The sequence below is a fragment of the Simochromis diagramma genome, unplaced genomic scaffold (assembly GCF_900408965.1).
Source record: "Simochromis diagramma unplaced genomic scaffold, fSimDia1.1 OVJJ01000176.1, whole genome shotgun sequence".
Classification (NCBI taxonomy): Eukaryota; Metazoa; Chordata; class Actinopteri; order Cichliformes; family Cichlidae; genus Simochromis; species Simochromis diagramma.
Window position 1 is genome coordinate 1,958,750 of NW_024386892.1, and position 23,271 is coordinate 1,982,020.

At 43.0% G+C, this 23,271-nt stretch overlaps 1 protein-coding gene across 2 annotated transcripts in view; it reads right to left on the reverse strand.

Moving 5' to 3' along the window:
- Positions 1-23,271, reverse strand: part of shtn1 (shootin 1) — a 38,789-nt gene that overhangs the window by 12,563 nt on the left and 2,955 nt on the right. For both annotated transcript variants that reach the window (XM_040033861.1, XM_040033859.1), the window contains exons 2-6: positions 21,360-21,412; positions 19,970-20,030; positions 10,987-11,081; positions 6,424-6,592; positions 3,879-3,976 (exon numbers count right to left, since the gene is read on the reverse strand). In XM_040033861.1, coding sequence (XP_039889795.1) covers positions 3,879-3,976; positions 6,424-6,592; positions 10,987-11,081; positions 19,970-20,030; positions 21,360-21,412 — 476 coding nt within the window. The remainder of the gene's footprint in view (positions 1-3,878; positions 3,977-6,423; positions 6,593-10,986; positions 11,082-19,969; positions 20,031-21,359; positions 21,413-23,271) is intronic.

The window sequence follows — 23,271 nt, forward strand, 5'->3', positions numbered from 1 at the left end:
TTTCATGATTTCTGTTTTACAATAACCACTTTGGAGATGGCAAAATAAGGAAATGGCAAAAGGACTGGTACTTATGTAGTGCCTTTCTACTCAGGCTGAACACTGAAAACACCTTCAACTACATGTGTTATTCACCCAATCACACACAAATCCATACAGTGCTTCTTATCTACACCAAAGCACTTTATCTAACATTCACACATCACTGGGGTACACCAGGGGGTGGGGACAAACCCTCTGATTGGTAGACAACCTTTTCTGTCACATTTACAAGCTTATTGTTTATATGCACAGCTATCTTTCCTAAATACGCAGTTCATGGGAATCACTGCTGTGACTAACCAGCAAAAACTGGATCAGTTATTGTTTTAAATGAAGCTGAATTTTTCTTAGTTTAGTTGCAGTGTGCACAGCACTACCACTGAAAACAGCCATGCTATTTAAGAAAATAATAATAATAATGGATTGGATTTTATATAGCGCTTTTCAAGGCACCCAAAGCGCTTTACAGTGCCACTATTCATTCACTCTCGCATTCACACATTGGTGGAGGCAGCTACGGTTGTAGCCACAGCTGCCCTGGGGCAGACTGACAGAAGCGAGGCTGCCATATCGCACCATCGGCCCCTCTGGCCAACACCAGTAGGCGGTAGGGTAAAGTGTCTTGTCCAAGGACACAACGACCAGGACAGAGAGCCCAGGGATCGAACCGGAAAGGAGATCAGAACACATATACAGAGCTATACCATGGACATGATCAATACTGAGCTGGAAATATATATCTGAATGTTAAAATGATTTGTTATTTGTCCATCCATCCACCCACCCACCCACCCACCCATCCATCCATCCATCCATCCATCCATCCATCCATCCATCCACCCACCCATCCATCCATCCATCCATCCATTTTCTTCCGCTTTAACCGGGGCCGGGTCGTGGGGGCAGCAGCCTAAGCAGAGAAGCCCAGACCTCCCTCTCCCCAGCCACCTCCTCCAGCTTGTCCGGGGGAACACCAAGGCGTTCCCAGGCCAGCCGAGAGATATAATCTCTCCAGCGTGTCCTGGGTCTGCCCCGGGGCCTCCTCCCAGTGGGACATGCCAAGAACACCCAGGAGGTGCCCAGGAGGCATCCTTGTCAGATGCCCGAACCACCTTAACTGGCTCCCTTCGCTCATTCGGGAGGATGAGCGGCTCTACTCTGAGCCACTGCTCCTCCCGAATGAGCGAATTTCTAACCCTATCTCTAAGGGAGAGACCAGCCACTCTTCGGAGGAAGCCCATTTTCACCACTAGTATCCGCGATCTCGTTCTTTCGGTCACTACCCACAGCTCGTGGCCATAGGTGAAGGTAGGGACGTAGATCGACCGGTAAATTGAAAGCTTCACTTCTACACTCAGCTCTCTCTTCACCACAACAGACTGCACATCACTGCGGCTGCCACACCAATCTGTCTGTCGATCTCCGGCTCCCTTCTCCCATCACTCGCGATCAAGACCCCGAGATACTTAAACTCCTCCACTTGGGGCAGGAACTCGTCCCTGATCTGGAGTGGGCACTCCACCCTTTTCTGGCTGAGGACCATGGCCTTAGATTTGGAGGTGCTGATTCTAATTCCCGCTGCTTCACACTCGGCTGCGAACCGTTCCAAGGCAAGCTGGAGGCCATCACCTGATGAAGCCCACAGAACCACATCATCCGCGAAAAGCAGAGATGAGATCTCTTCAACTAACGGACGGACTCTCCTCTCCAGCACCCTGGCCTAGACTTTCCCAGGGAGACTGAGGAGTGTGACCCCCCTGTAGTTGGAACACACCCTCCGGTCCCCCTTCTTAAAGATGGGGACCACCACCCTGGTCTGCCCATCCAGAGGTGCTGCCCCTAATCTCCAAGCAACATTGCAGAGACATGTCAACCAAGACAGCCCTACAGCATCCAGAGCCTTCAGGAACTCGGGGCGGACCTCGTCCACCCCAGGAGCTCTGCTACCAAGGAGTTGTTTAACTGCCTCAGTGACCTCGTAGAGATAGGTGAGCCATCCACCTCATCCCCAGAATCTGCTTCCTCCATGGAAGACGTGTCAGTGGGATTAAGGAGGTCCTCGAAGCATTCCTTCCACTGCCTGACAATTTTCTCAGTCAAAGTCAGCGGCTCCACCGGCACTATACACAGTGCAGGTAGAGCACAGCTTTTCCCTCCTGAGTCGCCTGACGGTTTGCCAGAATCTCTTCGAGGCAGTCCAAAAGTCTTTTTCCATGGCTTCTCCGAAACTCCTCCCACACCCGAGTTTTTGCTTCAGTACCTATTAGCTGCCTCCGGAGTCCCACGGGCTAACCAAGCCTGGTAGGGCTCCTTCTTCAGCTTGGTGGCACCTCTCACCTCGAGTGTCCACCATTTGGATTGGGAATAACCACCACGACAGGCACCAACTGCCTTGCGGCCACAGCTTAGTGCAGCGGCTTCGGCAGTGGAGATGCTGAACATGGTCCATTCAGACTCAATGTCCTCAGTCTCCCTCGGAATGCTGTTGAAGCTCTGCCGGAGGTGTGGGTTGAAGATCTTGGCTGTCGGAGGGGTGCTTTACTGAGCTTCAGGTCCTGGAAGGGTAGAACATATGAATGTCCCATAGCAGCTAGGTTCCCTAACTTTTGGTAGCTGTTGAAAGGATAAAGTTTTGGTATATCAGTGGTTAGAAATACCATTAATACTTTAGTATTACCTTAACACAAAGTCAGGGCTGACCCGGGACCATTGCTGTGAGTCACAGCATGAAGGTCCTTTCACAGCAGACACATTCACTTCTAACTGAGAGCGCAAAATTTGTTGCGCTGGCCGCTGCGCTGTCGTTTTCTTGCTGCAGCTCTGCGTGTACTAGATGCGCCTGCTCCTTGTTGTTTCTGTCTCTGACTTTATGTCCTCTACAAGAGTTTCTGTTGTTTTATCTTCAAATGTTCAATAAAAACATGTATCGCTCATTCACAATGAAGAAAGCTTTGTAACTATCCTACTACTGGTGTCTTCCTACATACTAGTGAAGACTGTGTCATTTCCACAATGCTGCTCCTTCTCGAGGTCCACAGAGCCGTTAAAGTCTCTGGAGGTCCCTGTGTGAGCTCGTAAACCTGTGACACAAAATTCATCGGACTCGGACACGCGCAGACTGTTTTCCTTCGTGGTGATGAAGGAAAACGCTGGGCTGGCATGTAAAAGAGCATTTATCCTTCCAGGACCTGCAGCTCCGTAAAGCACCCCTCCGACCCCTCCCATCTGTTCTCTGATTGGATTGTTTCATTTGTGATTGACATGACATTGACCAATCAGCTGAAAGGAAGAAAAATCGGGTCAAAATTCGTACTTGTAAGTTGAAACTGTCACACATCCAGGGAACCAGAGCGCAGAGTTTTACATGTAGACCTTAACAAACAACACTGTAACTCATGTAAATACTTTTACAAACACAAATTCTCATCTATAGAAGCACAAACATAACATTTTAACATGTTTAAAGGTTACAAAACTCAGTTCACAACTAAGCATTCGATTTACAAGCACAAAATATTTATGACCACAGTTTGACCACAGACATGGTCCTAACATTTAACTTACAGTGCAAACCTGCCTTAAATGTGACTCGTTGTGTGTTCCCTCTCGACTGCAGCAAAACAGAGATGCGGCAGCACATGACAAACCTCTGCCATGCAAAGTGCAGCTGCACACACAGTGGATCCCTTTCTGTCCTCCGTGCTAATGTGTCACTGTTATTATTGTTAGGAAACAACAATGCAGGGACACATTTTGCACATATTCACTACTACGAACTGGGAATCTGAATTCACCAAAGTATTCACAACAGGGAAAAAGAAATATTAAATACTTACTTCCTCCTTGGTCGCCCTCAGTTGTTCTCTTACTGCCTCAAGATCAGAGAGTGCTTGATTTTTCTCCTTAACTGTCATCTCCAACTTATTTTGCAGCACTAAAAAAAGCAGCACAGTTAAACAATGTTGTGGTGCACTGACTGTACAACTGTGACATTCTGTGGGTTAACCTGTGTTTGTTTCGTCAAATAAGAACATTTATTATGTAGAGCCAAACCTCTTTGAAACGCTGATCAGCTTGGTTCTAGTCTTTTTGATAATACCAAATAATTGAAACAGAGTAATTCATTCATACTGGCGTTACATTCTCGTTTTTTAGTTTGTGCTTATAGACCCCACCTAACAAATGTACGAGACCAGCTGTCATACAAACAAGAAAACACAAATACTTCAAACTTTGTCAAAATTGTCTCTGAAACTAAAACTTTATTAGAACTTATGAGTCAAATAGAATGCTTCTTTGAGTCGGCACCCTGGACTTTAGCGCTTTAACCACTAAAACTTCCTTTTTTGATATATATATATATACACACACATATATATATATGTGTGTGTGTATATATATATATATATATATATACACACACACATATATATATATATAGGCTTTATTATTTTTTCCACTTTTTGTAAAACAACAAATCTTAAATTTCATGGACAACATAAAAACACTATATTTCAGCATTAAAATGATCATGTTGAGCTTTAGTGGTGAGTTTAACCATTAAAAAATACTCTTTTAGTTTAATTTAGTGCAGCTGTGGCTTAAACCTGTGCTGTGCCGATACGTTGGTTAAGAACTGTACGTGTCCAAAAATGTGACAAATGGAATAAATCTTGAAATAAAGACGTGTTAATACAAACAGCTCACAGCAGGAACAGTCTGAGACATTTAAACAGGGTACTTAAGCAGAAGAAGGTCGCTGACACCAAAAGCTGTTTCAGGTACAGATGGATTGCCTTCTGGTGAGCAGAACGAGGATTTCGTGTCATAAAATTTTCAAGTGAAATACTGAACATGATTTGAACAGATGAACACAATCTGTGTGATGTACTTAGCTCAGAACCTACGAGAACTCGTTTGTTTGGCTGGGATCTACAGAAGTCTGCAGCCAAATATCTGGTGTTTCATCACAGGGGCTGCTTTGACTAGCTGTCCATTAACATGCAATTATGAATTTTCAAGATAATAAGCCCACAATCTTTGCAAAAGTCAACTTATTTCAGTATTGCCTGTATCACAGCATATTATTTGCAAATGACATGATTATCTGTCCCTTTTAATGCCAACAACATGAATGGAAAAGCATCATCGAGTATAAATCCATTATCACCGGAGGTATAATTACTGTTTGACTAAAGGAACTGACCATGACGTGAGCCAGAGGCAGCTGGAGGAGAAAATACATCTGCAGTGCTGAACTTCAGACAGCTGAAAACTCTCAGGACATCTGCCAGTTATTTTATGCACATCTGCGCAACACACCTAATATTTTTTACTTTAAGGGTGTAGACGTTATACTCTTCATGTCATCTGTAAATTGAATTTTTGGTGAAGCTAAATTTCACACTGTGATGGACGTGGCAATGGGGCGGGCTTAAACCCGTCGGGGTCTGAGACCCAGCACCTTGAGTTTATTTTTTCTGTTCTTGACTTCTTATGTTAGAATCATGTTTTATTCTTGTTAAGGATGTAGTTGAGTTATTTCATATTTCTGATTAATGAGAAAAATTCTGGCATATTATTTTGTCTTAGTTGAGTTTTAGTCTGGTTGATGTTTGTCGCTTCGTCATGTCTGCATCTCCATGTTTCCTGTTTTATTTTGAAAGGTCCATTGTTCCCCTGCTCAGTGTGTTTAGTTTTGTTTCCCCTGTGGCGTCATGCTTCGTTTCTGCTTCCCTCCTTCCCCTGCTGTGTTTAAGTCCTCAGTGTCAGGTCGTCTGAGTGTTTTGTTACAACTGTTCATGCTCGGGGTTATTCCCCGTCTACGTGTTTCATGTCTCCTGCCACAGTTTACAGAGTTCGTTTAGTTTTCCCAGTTTAGGTTTCAGTTCTCTTGTTTTGCTTCGTGTTTTTGTTTGTTGGCATTCAGTCCGATAAAACGTCTCTCTCTTCGTTACTTTTCGTCTGCTTTTGGGTCCGCTCCATAAACACACCGACCGAACCATTACAGGCCTCTAGAATCCAGGTAATTTGATTTCCACTCATTCAAATATGTGAGAAACTATGTGCCACGTGAAGACTTTGAGTAAAGTCCTTGTAAAATGAAGAGTCAAACACAAAGCTCATGGATCCATTTCCAAACTAGATTTCACCTCAGTGGTACATTCCCTTCTTCATTCATCCATCTTCTAACCCAGAGTTTGTCTTTGCAGTAACTTATCACTGCCAGCAGATACAAGTAAATGTACCAGTGCACAAGTGCTTTCACAGCTCTCCTTGTGACCACTGAACACATTCTTGTGTTCAAATACTCTTTGGTGAATGAATGAATGCTGTAGGTGAGGTCTGTCAGCACAGTGTAGGCTTTACTTTCTACGGTACCTGAGATGGAGGTGCAGCACTGAGGAGAGAGGCAGTCGTGGCTCGATGCATGCAGGTCCTCACTCTCTTCTGCTTCATCATTGAGGTCGATGTCAGCGATGGTCTCAGGGCTGATGTGAGACAGCAACATCATACTCTTCCTCTTCAGAGAGCGGTTCTGCCTGTCCAGCTGTAGCATGCAGGCAGACAAAGGAAGTGTAATGTACTGTCAGAATAAGATGCTTTTGTGTGTGTGTTATAAAGCAGCATTCATGGTTTATTTGACCAAATGAATAAAGTGACTCTGACTCCAACACTTTCTATGCAAAGTGTGCAAACATCTACCAAGATGGTTTTCTCACAAACACAAACCCATAAAGACACCAACTGAAGTTCAACACACCTGCAGTCAAGTCCGTAAGTTTTTGGACAGAAGTACATTTTTTTGGTAATTGTGCCCTTGCACACCAGCAAAGTGGACTTTTAACATTAATTAAATACAAAATACTTTTGTATTTAATGCAATACAAAAGTATTGCATTAAATATTTAAGAAATACAGCCATCTGAATACATCGTTTCACGTTTTCTCAAGAGTAACTGGACTGACTGACAAGCTGTTTCATGGCTTTTTAACTGGACAGTGAGGACAGTAGGCCATCGCTGGGCTCGAGCACAGATTGCTGAGCGAAACATCTGAGACCACAGGAGGCAGCTCAAATAGATTAGAGCAAAATTCTTCTCTTAGTTAAGAAAAACTCCTTCACGACATCGAACCAACTCAAGAACACATTTTCAAGGATTACCAAGTTCCACAGAGAGACCTTCATGAACATAAATATGCCCATAAATGCAACAGCTGATGCTAAAGCGTAGAAATGCTTTGAACATTTGCACTTTAGTCACGTCTTCATCGTTTCACATAATCTGAGGCAAATTCATTTTACAGGAAACAAAGTTGAGCTCAAATCATATTTTGCTTGTTTTCACCAAAGTACTGATACTTCTATTAAAACAATATCTTCCAATGTGCTGCATGTCCTAGCTGCAGTAAACTGTCCTGGTAACAAAGCATTCATGGAGTTTTATACGAGGTAGACAGTAGACAGTAGACCACCAACATCTAATGAACATAAACACAACTCGGACAGTCCACTCACAGAACTGCAGTACAACATGGCAGCACCACTGTAGTAGGAATAACAATTCATTTTAGCTGTTAATATTTTCACACTCCGTTATAATCATTGCTACAGGAGTGTGTGCTTCTCTGTTGAAGCATTATACTTTATTAGCATTATATATATTTATATATATACATATACGTATATATATGTATTAAGGATATATACGTATATTTACTGGTAAGTAAAGCATGAATGAAAGCCATGGCAGTGGGACTGATGCCTCTTATGCACGCTTCTTGATGTCACCTGAAGGAAGCAAAGCCCCTAAAGGGAAGACAAAAGTAAAGGAAATAGAAAACAGGAGCCATGAAAGAAGCATTTATTAATGGCATCCCGGTGAGAGCGGATTGCAGCAATTCCATCTTTTGATGACACCCTTCAGACGACAGCTTTTTTTCTGAAATGCAATCAACAATACATAACATAGAATCACATTCTTCTGATAATAATCTACAATCGGTGAAAGATGTACATCTAAAATTACATACTTAGATGACTCGAGGCTGACATAACAGTCGGCTAGCGCTGTCTTTGGAGGTCGCCATTACAAAGTCACAGCCTTGATCATACAGCAACACAAAAACATTAAGCATCAAAACCACATTCTCCTCTGACTGGTTGCAAATTGCTAACCCCCTCCAGCTGCTTTTAAATCAAAATGTTGACGAGTTAAAGAATTGCTCTAAACTTTGGCTTCTTTCAGAGCGGCCTTGGAGATATTTGTTGTGCAAAATTACCATCATTGGGGACAGAAATTAACATAGAGTTTAACTTGCCGTCGTGGTGTGTTCTAGCTCTGATTTAAATGCAAATGAGTAATAAACCCACGTTAACACAGTGTGCACAGGAATGGTGACTTTGGAGTATTGCTGCTGAAAGGCCAGCGTAATGTTTCATACTCAGACTGTACTCTGCTTATGGATTTATGGTGAACAAACGTGATGCTTTTAACATAAGTAAGTTAATAATTAATAAATGGATTTATTCTTTGAAATAGCTAATCAAGGACTATTGCTGTCCGCCCCACACACCCACAGCACAGGGAGTGTCTGGTTATAGACGTCGCTTTATATGAAGAAAGAAGCCGTTAGTGAAGCAGAGCGAACACATCAAATAAAGCCTGAAGGAGAGTCGTTACTTAGACCAAGCAGCCTTTTAGCCAGAAATCATAATTCCTTCCTGAAATAGCACAGTGCTAGCTGTTAGCAGCCGCTTCACTGGACAAAGCCTGAAACATGATGTCTGTTCTGTGCTCAGTCAGCTGCAAGTGGGATTCAAAATGATCCTGGACAACATTTCAAGACAAATACAGTTTGTCACATCTGATTCTCATTAGTTCCAAAGTATGCTGTTCATCTTTGAAACGTTTATTTTACAAAACAAAATGTAAAAAGTAAATTAGGAAGAAAGGCAGCTTGTATACGACTAGTTAGAGTAACACCTACTTCAGATGCTGCAGTGCAAATCTACGTACTGCAGCTGCTCGTGAGCCTCGTAGCTCATGTGGAGACGCAGCAGTACTTTTATTACCTCATACTCACGTTACCTTTTTCTACTCTGGGAGGGCCTCAAGCTTCACGTCGGCCTACTTGACCAATCTAATGGTTGTAAATATCTCAACTTTCTAAAGCTGGACTCCTGGTAACCGCTGGTTACTGCTGTTAATGCAACTGGAATAGATTTATTTTATTTGACTAGTAAAGTTATAGAAGTCTGTTTATCAACAGTGCTTCATGAGAAAAAAGGCTACTTAAAAACGGTAGAGTTACAATTCTAACAAGCTTCTTCAGTTCAGAACTGAAGAAGCTTCTGGGATGAGAGGTGAAACGTCTTCAAGCAACTTAAAGACGCTTTTCTTTCCAAGCTCCTTAGACTACGATGACCTGGATGACTGAGAACCTTCACAGACATATTCTGAACTTTTGGTTGAATATTTGACTAATGTAAAAATTCAATATTTGCATAGGCAAATTTTAATTTGTATCATATTTGTATCATATTTGCTACAGTTGGTAAGTGTGCTGTGCGATTTAATTTAATTTTTTCAGGCAAAAAACCCCCACTGATGATATAAAAGTCTCCTTTATCAAACAAGACACATCTGGCATTAGATGGATAGTATAAATACCTCAGCTAACTTCTGCATCAGGTGTGGTTTAATGTGAACAGCTGTGTTACCACAGGGAGCTTCCTGTGGTAACACAGCTGGTACTGATCTTTGGTAAAGTTTCAGCAGGGAGGCACAGTTGGCCTGTTACAGCAGATGACAGAAGAGCGAGCTGATCCTTAATCATAGGAACTGTTGATCATCTGAGGTGGGACAATATCATCCACCTTATCTTTGTCACCCTGAGCTACTCATGAGGAGGCGAGCAGGACTCGCAGGGGTCAGCAAACACAAGGAGTCAGATATGTTTCATGGCCACTGCTGAAACACAAGATTTCTATGATCAATAAGAATATTTGTCTACTGCTCAGTGCAGTAAAACTCCTTTAATATAAACATATAGACCTGATGTAACATTAACATCAAATATTTTAATACTCAAATGATACTAGTAATAATTTCATTTGTTATTTGCTGGTTTAGAGGTTAAAAAACCTTTTAAACATAGAGACACAATTAAGTAATTAAGCGAACAAATGAGTAAGTGATAATGTCAGCAGATGATCAGTGTGTAAATGGACTGATTCTTCCCCTGAAGCACTCAAAGCGCAGCAGTCACTCATTCACACGAGCGCCTTTTCTGTGCTTAAGTGCTTTTTATCCAACGTTCACACACAGTCACACTCCCATGGATGAAACTCGGGGTTATCCTTGCCCAAGGATATTTGGGGAGCAGCCAGGGATCGAACCAGCAACCTCGCGATTAGCAGATGACCTACTCTGATGAAAAAAGCCCACCTTCACTGTAATTCTTCCTCAGTCTCCAACTGTCCACACTCGCGTCCAACCAGGTGGACTCTGAGGGCTTTTGTGCAGAAATTGAATGAGAAATGATTACTGTGATAAGTTCAGCACCAGTGGGCTGCAAAATCACTATGTGCCAGGCTCCCCCACTTTCAATCACAACTCGCATTTTGGCAAGGACTCCAAAAAATTGTGCTGTGAATCAGAAGAATCCAACGCAATTTCCTACACTGAGCCGTGGGGACAGGAGCGGCGGCAGAGGACCAGAGAGCGCTGTGATTGTAACCCTGCGCTCAGATAATGTCATCACAAATGGCTGATTGGACTCTAACATTCACTTAGGAAAGCTGGTTTAAACCAACATTATTTTATTACTTTATTCTTCTCTTGTTTTACTTTAATGACACCGTTTTAGTAAATGTGAAACTGAATCTGAGCACGCATAGGAAATTAGTTCAGACCTGATTTAACTTAAGGTGAACTGTACCTTGGAGGCCAGCGCTTCAGCACTTTCTCTGCACGTTCGCTCAATCTCCAGGTTCTCCTGGATGGCGCTGACCTCTTCAATGACCATCTGAGAGACTAGAAAACACAGAAAAAGACAAGATGAAAGGAAAGAGGGGAAACGGCTTTTTCAGTTTCACGTTACAGAACAAATAAAAATAGTAAAATATGACAAACATCACATCCTACAACACCGATGTGAGGGAATTTCATGACTAATCTTTGTCAGTGTTACACGTGGTTGTTAAATTCTAAGCTTACACACTATTGGATACATTTGTTACGATGCTCTGTTTTAAAAGCTCATCATCAGTTTTGTATGTTAGAGTTAGTGTTTGTATTAAATAGCATGACTGTCAAATGTATTAATAGCTATCAATATTTTTCTGGGTGTTGCTGTCTCCAGCACCTCACAGACTCGGTTATGAGGACAACAGGTTATTAAAAAACACAAGTCAGTGTGTAAACAAAGCACATGTGTTAATTTTACAAACGAGTCATTAGTATTGATGAAATATGAAAGGCTGTACTCATGTGAAGAAGAACTTTAACATCAACTCGTGAACAAAAGGTCATGATGGAAACAAAGAAAACAATTAGGTTTTTCTAAAGGACGATGCATCGCTGCAGCTGACGAGAGCGCCGTAACACTCGACACCTCAGCACTGAATGACCTCATTAGAACGAGACTTTACACCGAACCTCATATTTATTTATGAGCTCATATTCAGATTATTTACCCCGTTTTTTATTTTCTTCATCCGTGTCTGATTGAATAGACGAGGAAAAGGATAGAGAACCAGAATATTAATAAAGGGGAGTGTTGTGCAAGTATTTCAAGGGTGGACATGAGCTTCTCTTTACGAGTCATGAAGTGTGATGCTACACCTCAGCCTGGGTGGGAACATTTAATTCTTTACTAAATGGTGACAAGAAGTGATTTTTAATTGATATTACCTATGACAATGGCAAAGGAAATACATGACCAACACATTTACCGCTAACTGCGTTCTGGGTTTAACGCTGGTCCCGACTCATGTAAAGATCCACACAGGCCATGTTTGGTGGAGAAAGCAGGAGCTCACAGCAGAGAGGAGCGTGGGAAAGCTTTCACTGCACACTGCTTCTATGTAAGCAGTTAGACTAACATTGCTGGAGTTTTAGTTTTCTTTTCTTTAACTGACGTTTGGGAATAACTGTACAAAACCATCAGCTTCAACAATTTGTTACATGTATTTTTGCTTTTTTCTGTTTTTAAACAACTAAAATATCCATACAAAAGGAGGGAAAGAGAAAAAAGGGAGCAAAACAGAAAAAGAAAGAAAAAGGCATGTAGGGAGTGAGATTTTACTACCATTAATATAACTAATATATCCTCTAATATATCTTCTAGTACTTAACACAGTCAAAATCAAAATCTGGCCTGCGTTTTTTTATATAGTCCATCCATTTCTTCCATCATGATACAAACAGGTCCTCTTATAGTTCATATCTGCTGTCATGTTCTCCATCCTGTAAATGTCCATTGTGATGTCCATCCACATGTTCATAGCTGGGCTCTCAGGAGAAAGACATTTTTCTGTGATGGCTTTTTTACCTGCTGCCAGTAAAATATTAAACACGTATTTATCGTTCTTTGTCCATCCTTCTGATAAGTCCAAAAAATAAAGTTTTACTTCCCAAAGGTAAATAACCTCCAAATATCTCTCGTATTGCTGCATGTATTCCCTCACAATACGTTTTAATAACATGACAGTCCCAGAAAATATGATAGTGATTTGTGCGGGTGACCTTCATAGTGAGATTTTTGCTAAGGTGTAATAAAATATCTTATCAGGCTTTTCCACCCAAATTCCCTCCAGCTCTGTGGGCTGCTACATTTCCATATGTATGTCCATATTGTTGTCCTCCTTTATCTCTATTCCTCCCTCCATTTCCCATTTGTTTTGATATATAGAGTCGAGTGTAATTTCATATTTGTTAATCCCTCATAAAGGCCAGATATAATGCCTCTGTCTTTATTTGAACTGTATGACCTTTTAAGGAGTTTTATTCTTCTTTTGTTTCCGTTCTGCTTTTTTGATCATGTCTGGTTTGATCTGTGAGGCAAAGTCCTGAAAACAAGCCAGAAACACTAAAAACAATCTCAGCACACTTACCTTTTTCCTTTGGGTTTTCAAGTTTTCATTCATACAAATATAAATGTGCTCTGAATAATGTAAACATGTCGACAGTTACCTGGATGTAGAGTCAAGAGGGTCTGTGGGAGCTGTAGTTGGCAGAAGCTGCCTGCTGCTGGCCACAGCAGGGATGATTACAGGAAATGTGTCAAACCCCCCAAAACGAGACTTTTAAGAATAAAATGGTTTGTGTCCCACATTGTACATACTTTAGTCGTAATTTTACAGTTTTACATGAAACCTGTTTGGCGTCTGTCTTTTGTCATGTTTGTTGTGTGTTCAAAGCTTCCAGGAAGTAAAAGTAAAGTGTGGATGAATAGTAAAGGTCAGATTATCGATGCGGAGAAAACGTTTGACCTGTACAGCAGAGCATAAACCCAGTGACAACACCCTGGCACCACTAAAGACACTGAAGGTGATTTATGAGTGTAACTGAACATGCAGCCGTCCGATTCACTGTCAATATGAAACTCTGTGATTAAAGCAGTTTTATTAAAACATTGGGAACAAAATCTGACGAAACTCCAAACAGCAACGTTTCAAGCTGCAATCGTACCTCGGTAGGAGAAGAACACCCTAAAGACTGCCCTGCCACTTAACTAATTAAACATTACAGCTGAGTGAGGGAGAAATTAAGCATTAGTGCCACTGCCGTGGGCAATTCCTTCCCCCCGGTGACACCTAATTAAGAAGTTGATGAACGTCAGCGCTCTGCGATATCCACTCTGCCGTCCTCCGTATCAGGCGCTCAATAGCACTTAGCTGCCAGTTTTCTTCCTCAGCCTCTTCTCTGTCGCTGTCCAGACTCGGCAACCTACGAGAGGGCGCCTCGAACTAAATGACGTGTTAATTATAATTACTGGTAGCCATGGTAAATAAACAGCGCTGGAAGCGTTGCAAGTATATGAGCACGAGTCCACAGGGGGCTCTGACACATCACAATTGGCATTCTTAATTGTAAGTTTCAGCCTCCCCATCATTGTCCCTCCATCTTTCCCCCCCTCTTTTTCACGCTTGTCTTTTTTCATCCCGCTCTCAGGAACGACAGTGATTACCCCTGTGCCGACGTGCTACATAATGGTATCAGCGCCGTCAACGGAGCAGTGAATTAAATTGTATCTGCAGCCGCTGCGAAGCCTTGATGAGGGGGGCAGATGCCTTTGTGGTGTTATCATTATAACACAATGGTCATGTTGTCATCAACCTTGCCATCGCCAATTGAAAAGGCACGATTGTGTGTTGGGGGCTTTTCGTCACATCCTCCCACAGCCCCCGCTCCCCGCCACCCACCACCCACCCAACACTTCTGCCCCACCCCCAGCCGTTTCGTTGTGAATAGGAGCAATTTTCTAAGAGCTATGAAATCACGTAATAGGTCCTAATATGCAGCTGCTTGGCACAGTCAGGCAGCCTCTATTAACGCGTAAGTCAAACACAATATGTGTTTTGGCTGGAGAAGCACTGAATACATGAGTACAGGCCAGAATTATTCAGATGAAAATCCACACAACTGTCATGGCTACAAAGACAAACTATTTGCTCCATCCTTTGACATGTGGTGCCCCATTTCAAATTCTGTCTCCACTAAAGTGGTCATAGCAACCTGTAAGGAAAATCAATTGAATGGTGCAGCGGAGCACCTGAAATGTGTTTGCAATCCCAGGAAGCGATTAAAAGCTCAGAAAAGGAGCTGGGGATGCAAGGGTGCCGCTCACGTGCCATTATCTGTATCCGGGCTCGTATTTCCACAGCTGCGATCATTTTCAAACAACATAAATTTATTACAGTGCGCCATCTTACTGGTAAATAGGCCCGTTAGTTTAGCCTGCAGCTAACTTTTCCAAGTGTGAGTGACAGAGAGTAGGGCTGCCACGAGTAGTCGACTAGTCACGATTACGTCGACTATTAAATCGTCGACGATTTAATAGTCGACGATTTAATAGTCGACGCGTCGTTTGAAGCTTTGTAAGATCCCGAAAGACGCAGGAATAAGTAGCAGGATTTAAGAGTGTAATAACGGACTGAAACAGAAGATGGCAGCACTGCATGTACAAGGATGCCAGCTGCCGTTAAACCCCGAAGAAGAAGAAGAAGCTGTGTCCCAGAATTCATAGCGCGGCCCAGGTCAGTTTCCAACAATGGCGGCAGCTAGTTAGTTTTAATATTACTCTTATTATTCTTTCTGGGTCACAAAATAAACGTTTAACATATTTTCAGGCGAGAATGTAGCTGTGTAAACCTCAAATATCTGCTCAGTTTATCAAGACACCGCATATTTTCAAAAGCGCGCCGACGTTTTCGGAGACGTCTGTTACCCACTAGCTCGATAGCGAGCCGGGGGCAAGGCTCACTAGAGCCGTGAGAACACCGGACTCCCGGCAAATCGTTTTCAAACCCACCGCCGTCTTTCGCTACTCAGGTTAAACATGATATATAAGTCACTTAGATAACTTAAATGTTATTGTTTGGCTTTTTTTAGTATTTTATTTGTTCCTGAGTAAATCGGTTTGGCTGAGATTAAAGTTATAGTTTTTACACAGCTGAGTAAACGTCAAGCAGACAGCTGATTATCAGAAGTGTGAGATGCTCGAGAATTTACTCCAGTGTCCTGTTATATTTTAGATAGCAAGGAGTTTATTAAACTTCACCGAAACAATCTGCAAACTTCATTAAAATTTAATAAACTATCATCTTGTCTTTATTTTTAGTTAGCACCTTAAACACTTAAAGCTGTAAGCTAATGATAGTTATATAATGCTGGTGCAATAAGCTGTACTTTGTACGTCCAATGGATGATGATCTGATTAGTCGACTAATCGCAAAAATAATCGGTGACTAGTCGACTATCAAAATAATCGTTTGTGGCAGGCCTAACAGAGATATCATGTTCCTGCTAATGTCTCATACCTCACTGTGCTCCTATCTGTCATCAATCTTTGTTCTTTGATCAGAATTTTTCATGCTTTTAGTGTCATTTTACAATACAAACAATGTAAACAAACTCTCACTGTAATGCTCTGTGTGTGAGATTGCATGTTGGACTTTTACTAGCCACTAAATAACTGTACCCCTGCAGAGACTAATGTTCAACCTGTCATGTCTATTTTGTACCATAGAGCAGTGTTTCCCATCCTTTTGGAGCCATCCATCCATCTTCTTCCGCTTTATTCGGGGCTGGGTCGTGGGGGCAGCAGCCTAAGCAAAGAAGCCCAGACCTCCCTCTCCCCAGCCACCTCCTCCAGCTTATCTGGGGGAACACCAAGGCGTTCCCAGGCCAGCCGAGAGATATAATCTCTCCAGTGTGTCCTGGGTCTGCCCCGGGGCCTCCTCCTCCCGGACCACCTCACCCAGGAGGCGTCCGGGAGGCATCCTTGTCAGGTGCCTGAACCACCTCAGCTGGCTCCTTTTGATGTGGAGCAGCAGCAGCTCTACATGTTTTTATGTGAAGCACTTTGTAACAGCGTTTTTGTCTTAAAAAGTGCTATATAAATAAATTTTACTTTACTTTACTTACTTACTCTGAGCCCCTCCCGGATGGCCGAACTTCTCACCCTATCTCTAGGGGAGAGGCCAGCCACCCTTCGGAGGAAGCTCATTTCCGCCGCTTGTTGAAGAAGCCAACAGAACCACATCATCCACGAGAAGCAGAGATGAGATTCTGAGGCCACCAAAGCGAAAGCCCTCCGCCACTTGGCTGCGCCTAGAAATCCTGTCCATAAAAATTATGAACAGAACCGGAGACAAAGGGCAGCCCTGGCGGAGCCCATCACCCACCGGGAACGAGTCCAACTTATTGCCAGCAATGCGAACCAAGCTCTTGCAACAGTTGTATAGGGATCGAATGGCCCGTAGCAATGGGCCAGACACCCCATACTCCCGCAACACCTCCCACAGGACACCCCGAGGGACTCGGTCGAATGCCTTCTCCAAGTCCACAAAACACATGTAGACTGGTTGGGCAAACTCCCATGCACCCTCAAGTATCCTGGAGAGGATAAAGAGCTGGTCCAGTGTTCCGCGACCAGGACGAAAACCGCATTGTTCCTCCTGTATCCGAGGTTCGACTAGCGGACGAACTCTCCTTTCCAGCACCCTGGCATAGACTTTCCCAGGGAGGCTGAGGAGTGCAACCCCCTTGTCGTTGGAACACACCCTCCAGTCCCCCTTCTTAAAGATGGGGACCACCACCCTGGTCTGCCCATCCACAGGTACTGCCCCTGATCTCCACGCAACATTGTAGAGGCGTGTCAACCAAGACAGTCCTACAACGTCCAGAGCCTTCAGGAACTCGGGGTGGACCTCATCCACACCAGGGGCTCTGCCACCAAGGAGTTGTTTAACTGTCTCAGTGACCTCACCCCCGGAAATTGGCGGGTCATGTCCCTCATCCCCAGACTCTGCTTCCTCCTCGGAAGACGTGTCAGTGGGACTAAGGAGGTCCTCAAAGTATTCCTTCCACCGCCCGACAATTTTCTCAGTCGAAGTCAGCAGCGCTCCGCCAGCACTATACACAGTGCAGGCAGAGCACCGCTTCCCCCTCCTGAGACGCCTGACGGTTTGCCAGAATCTCTTCGAGGCAGTCTGAAAGTCTTTTTCCATGGCCTCTCCGAACTCCTCCCACACCCGAGTTTTTGCTTCAGCCACCGCCCGCGTCGCGTTCTGCTTGGCCTGTCGGTACCTGTCAGCTGCCTCCGGAGTCCCACAGGCTAACCAAGCCCGATAGGACTCCTTCTTCAGCCTGGTGGCTCCCTTCACCCCTGGTGTCCACCATTTGGTTCGGGGGTTACCACCACGACAGGCACCAACCACCTTGCGCATCACACTGACTGTTTTTCAAATATTTATCTATTGCTATTACGCGCTGCATTGTCTCACAGCATAACTATTATGTCATTTCTCCTTCGTCTTCTTCTGTTTTACTGGCAGTTGAAAACCCATTTAATTGGAGCAGGTAGTTGTACTGCACTCTAGTGGAAGAGAATGTTATTGTTCCGCCCGTTACTCACGCCGATAGCTTAGAGGACCAATCAGGTGGAACCAGATAACCGTCCACGGCACACCTGTGGATCACCTGACACACCTATGTGCCAAGGCCCAGTGGTTGGGAAACACTGCTGTAATGGCATGGTACAATTCAACATTATATAGCATCATGCTAGCTTGATCTTAAAATAAATAGTGACAAATTACATTAGAAGCAATATCAGGAGACAGATCGTCCCGAGATTTTGCTCTAAAATCTAAAAGAAATGTTTTAAATATGTACCTTTTACTGCGTCAGGTCATCTATAGGCACACAAAGCTACCCAGACATACGATAATTAGACGTTGAGGGCACATTTGTGTATATCAGACTAAACTCCTGACTAAACTCCCATTTCTGAAAATCGGGAGCTTCCTAAAAAGCCTGCTGTAAGTGACACCAACAGGAGGCCAGAGAGCCACCAGATCATTATTAAGCCCAAATGAATCAAACTAATCCTACACTTTGGCCGTATTATTGTTTTACATGATAACAGGACTCAAACTTCAGAAGTTTTAAGAGACACAGATGGCAGCAGATGCACACAACAGCGGGAAATGACTTCAACTTTTAAAAGCAATACAGGAGAGAAAAATGCCAAAGAGCTACTGGAGGACTGATGAAGTCTTTAGGTACAACACTGAACCAGCAAGTACTTATTTCCAGACAACTCGCTGCTTTCATTCTTTAAGGCTGTGTAAAAGTCACCTGGAATATGTACATACTGCTGTACATACTGCTTGTTCAGTGAAATTATACTTGATAAGCTTTGAATTATAACTCAGCAGCAGCAACGTTTATGACGAGCTTCACAAGCTCAGTATGAGCTGAGACGGTGGTTCAGCCACAGAACTGATGAAACCTGATTTACAGGTGTTTGAGTCTTTAAAATCCTTTGTGAAGAACAACGTGATTGTGCTAATGTGCAGATGGAGGCCTTAATAATTACTGGACTTTCCAGCAGCAGCATGATTGCAACCAAACCAGGTTCAGAAACCAACACTAGAACATCCTTGGATCGCCACCTGAGTCCCTGCATTTGACTTGAAAAAGCTTTGGCAGGAATGAAGACGAGGGTTTACTCTGCCGTAGATCCAGCTGGCTGACTGCATGAATGTAGCTGAGCTTCTCTCAATGTAGGGACACGGGAGAAAACAAAATCCACGTGGGAGAAAAAACACTAATCTTTGTCTTGTAAACGTAATTATTTGGTGTTTAAAACCACTCGATCAGTGTATGTGTAGATTTTATTCATGCAGCTGCAGTTTGACTTTGTAACAGTTTAATTTCTGATAGTTTGATAGTTATTGTGTTACATACATACTGTACTTATTACTTTTTGCTTGTGAATTTATTACTGTATTTCCATTGTGAGTAATTCATGAATATGGATTTGTCACAAAGCCCAAAGGCATTTCCTTTTAGTCATATGTGTCAGGTATGCATGTCTTTTAAACTGTCAGCTGTTCACAGAAACATAAATCCAAACCAAAGCGCCTCCATGTTCAATCGTTTACTCTCTGGCCAACAAACGGACTTTGACATGTAGAACAGGAAGAGTGCGGCTCTAAAGGAAAAGCTACAGACGCTGGACAATTTCATAATCTTAGATCGGGATTACCCACTGTATGTGTTAGCGCCATAGACACGTATGACACATGCTCAGAGCTGTGATATGTGTATTAAGCATTGATGTGCAAACAATAGTGAGTTAAACATGTTGGTGCAATGGGAATCTCACTTTTGGACACAGGTGAACTTACCTTGCTGGAACTCAGAGAGCTTCTTCATCGCCTCGTCTCGCTCCTCTTCCAGCCTCTTGAACTTATGTAAGACACATAGAGTAGCTTCAGTTCGTCATTAACCTTTATGCAATGCCACAGCTCAGAGTCTGGAAAAGCAGGTCATTTAAATGCAATGACAATATATAAAACTATGTAGATGTTAAGAAGGGAAAACCCCCTGATGGTCTCTGTGAGCACCTCAGACCTTTTGTTTAGCAGCCATGTTTAGTCCTACGTGTACGTAACCTTCCATAATACATGTGTAGATAAATTGTGCTAAACTAAACAAAGTTTAGTTTAGCATAGATTGTTGTGCTACTTTGTCCTCATTCACTGTTGTTTCTGCCATTAAATATCAGTAAATCATTATCTGGTCAAACTTCCTTCTAAACTGAGCCTTACAGATGATCCAGTTTGGCTTGATGCTAAAGATCAACACTGTGTGTTCAGCTTAAGTTTACTGGACGCACACTGAGCTCTGTTCACAGAGGATGTGGACACCGTTATAGCAGGTGGTTCATTATTAATCCTTCACTGCTCATAATAAAACAATACTGTACAATGTCAGTGATATTACTTCCTGGAATACTGTGTAGATTACAATGTTCATGAACAAGTATTGATCCTATACTGGACGCCATGTTATTTGCTGAAACAGGGGAAATGAGCACTAAAGGTCTAACTACGTTACCCAACATTAGCTTCACAACAGGACTGAAGTCAATATTGATTCTAATTCTATTGTAATTCTCCTGATCCGTGTTCTGTGCGAGGAATCACACGGGCTTTGAAGGATGATCTTAGTGTGAAAACGTTTTAGAAATGGAGCAGGGAAACAAAAGCTTGGCAGGTGACTCAGGCTCACCTGTGAAAAGCTCCATTGCTGTGGAACTCGTGATTGTTTCCAGTGTGCAACAGTCACAACGATATTGCAGCAATCATAAGAGGGACTACGCTTGGAGAGATAAAAGTGATTTTTTTGCCATCGTTCATTCTCAGTGTTCGAAACAGTTAAAGACAAATATTACACACAGACTGACCTCATATCTGCTTAGTTTTAGACAATAACAAAAATGTGATCATGGCAGCTATTTAACACAACACTGAGTACTGGACCTGCTCGAGGTTATTATCAGCTCGATGCTTTTTAATCACTTTGAAACCAAAATATTTTTGTTAATGTTTTTATTGTTCAAATAAACAAAGAAAGAAGTGTTACCCTGCTGCCCCGCTGCCCCGCCAGCTTCTATTACTGTGAGCACCAACTGTTCTCATCTATCGCAGCTGTTACACTTGTTGCTACTGTAAGCGAGCTGGATCAGAGCTGATCGAGGTCTGCAGACTGTAAACATTAGATTGTATCACTTACTTCCATGGCTGTAGTTTCTTGCTTTCTCTGAAGATCCTCATACTCGTGCAGGGCTGTGGGGAGCAAAGGGTGCCAGTAAGCCATCGCCATCACTCAGTCACAGTAAAGAGCTCCTTTCATCTTCAAAGAGCCCAGTGGAAGCTTCTCTAGCATGTGATAATGTCTCATCCAGTCACACTTATGTCGTGTCACAGGACTATTATAGCACGCTATTTTGAATATAGTACCGTCTAAATATAACTGGCTTACGTGCACGTAGTGCAGGAAACTACCTTCCATAACACATGTGTAGATAAATTGTGCTAAACCAAAAAAATGAAATAGATTGTTGTGCTACTTTGTAATAGGACTATATGTAAGAGGAATAAAAGGAAGGCTTTACTCCATCTGATCTGTACAACACGGTCTTCTGTGTTCATCCTATTCCTGCTTTTCTTACAGCCATCAAACGTGGGCTGTACAGTCATTCCACCCTGGAAAAACTTACCATAACATTTGTGCTCATGATGAGTGCACATAAACATCTGACCACAACTGTACATTACACTTGTTAGAAAGCTTATTATCACACAGGTAAGGACTTCGATTCACTTTCTCTTAGTCGAAGCAGTACACCGTGAACACGTGAAAACAGAAGGAACGTCCTCCTTTTCTTTTGTCCCGTTAATCAGTCACAGAGCTGATTGCACATTATGATGAGAGCTAGCTTGACGTAGTCACAACATTATGTTTTAACTTCAGTTATACTACAAAAAACATGCCTCAAACATCATTATGCATCCTTACTCTAACACGGGCCAGATTATATTACTGGTCGTAATGATTACACCAACTCCATCATCCCAGCTTGGACTGTGCACTGTTCCCAAATAAAAAGCTGGGACATCTACGGACATCACAGCCCTCCTCAAGGACAAGAAGAGGGCCTTCAGAGCAGCACCAGAGAGAAGGTGAGAATGTTCAGGGAGCGTTGAGGGACAGGCTCAGAGAGGCTAAGGACAAGTATAAGAGAAAGCTGGAGCAGGAACTCGAGACAACAGCATGAAAGAGGTCTGCATGAAGACCATCACTGGATTCAGGCTGTCCAACTCTAAACTGGACTCTAAAGGTGGTGTCAGCCAGGCAGATGTCGTCCTGGACAATGCTGGATACCTCCAGGTTGGCCTACAGTAATGCACAGACACCAAACACGTTTGGTGGACGTTTAAACAGATGTGTGTGTCTGTGTGCTGAACCTGTACAGTTTATGGATGCAGGCTTGCATTAGGTAATAACTTAGCACTTCTCTTTTTAAAATATGGTCACGTTTGGCTCCAAAACGCCAGAATGACAGAAGCCAAAATCTTAACACAACAGTCTTTGAGATGCACAGTCTCAAAAACAACAGTGACAACAGCCACGTTTATCTTTGATACAGTCATGAGAAAACCAAAGTTCCCACAGGACTCCATCCAGTGAAAAACTAAATACACCCTAGCTTCTTTCATAAGAGTTAGCAGTTAGCAGCCATGTGGGGCTAATTGAATGCACTTAATTAACTGATGATCAACTACTGTGAACACTTTTTTTAATATTATGTTTTTGCATTTGTCCTTATTCTACAGTGACGGTGGAGATGGACAGGAAAGTAGGAAGAGGGCGAGGAGCCCAGCAGAGGACGCTGAGCCCTCAGGCCACCTTCACAGAGTCTGCTTCTGATTGACTGGTCAGACACATTTACACCAGTGGAGTACTGGAGGTCATTTAGTAAGCCTCTGGCAGCACTCGTCCCGTTCCTCCTTGCAGATGCAGATGCTGGTCCCATCAGCATCTACGTTGCCTTCCCATTATGAGAGCAACGTAATGGTGTGCTGAAAGAGGCGTCTTCCAGTCAAGTGCTCTGTAGGAGTCAGGTTAGACACGCCTGTCATGC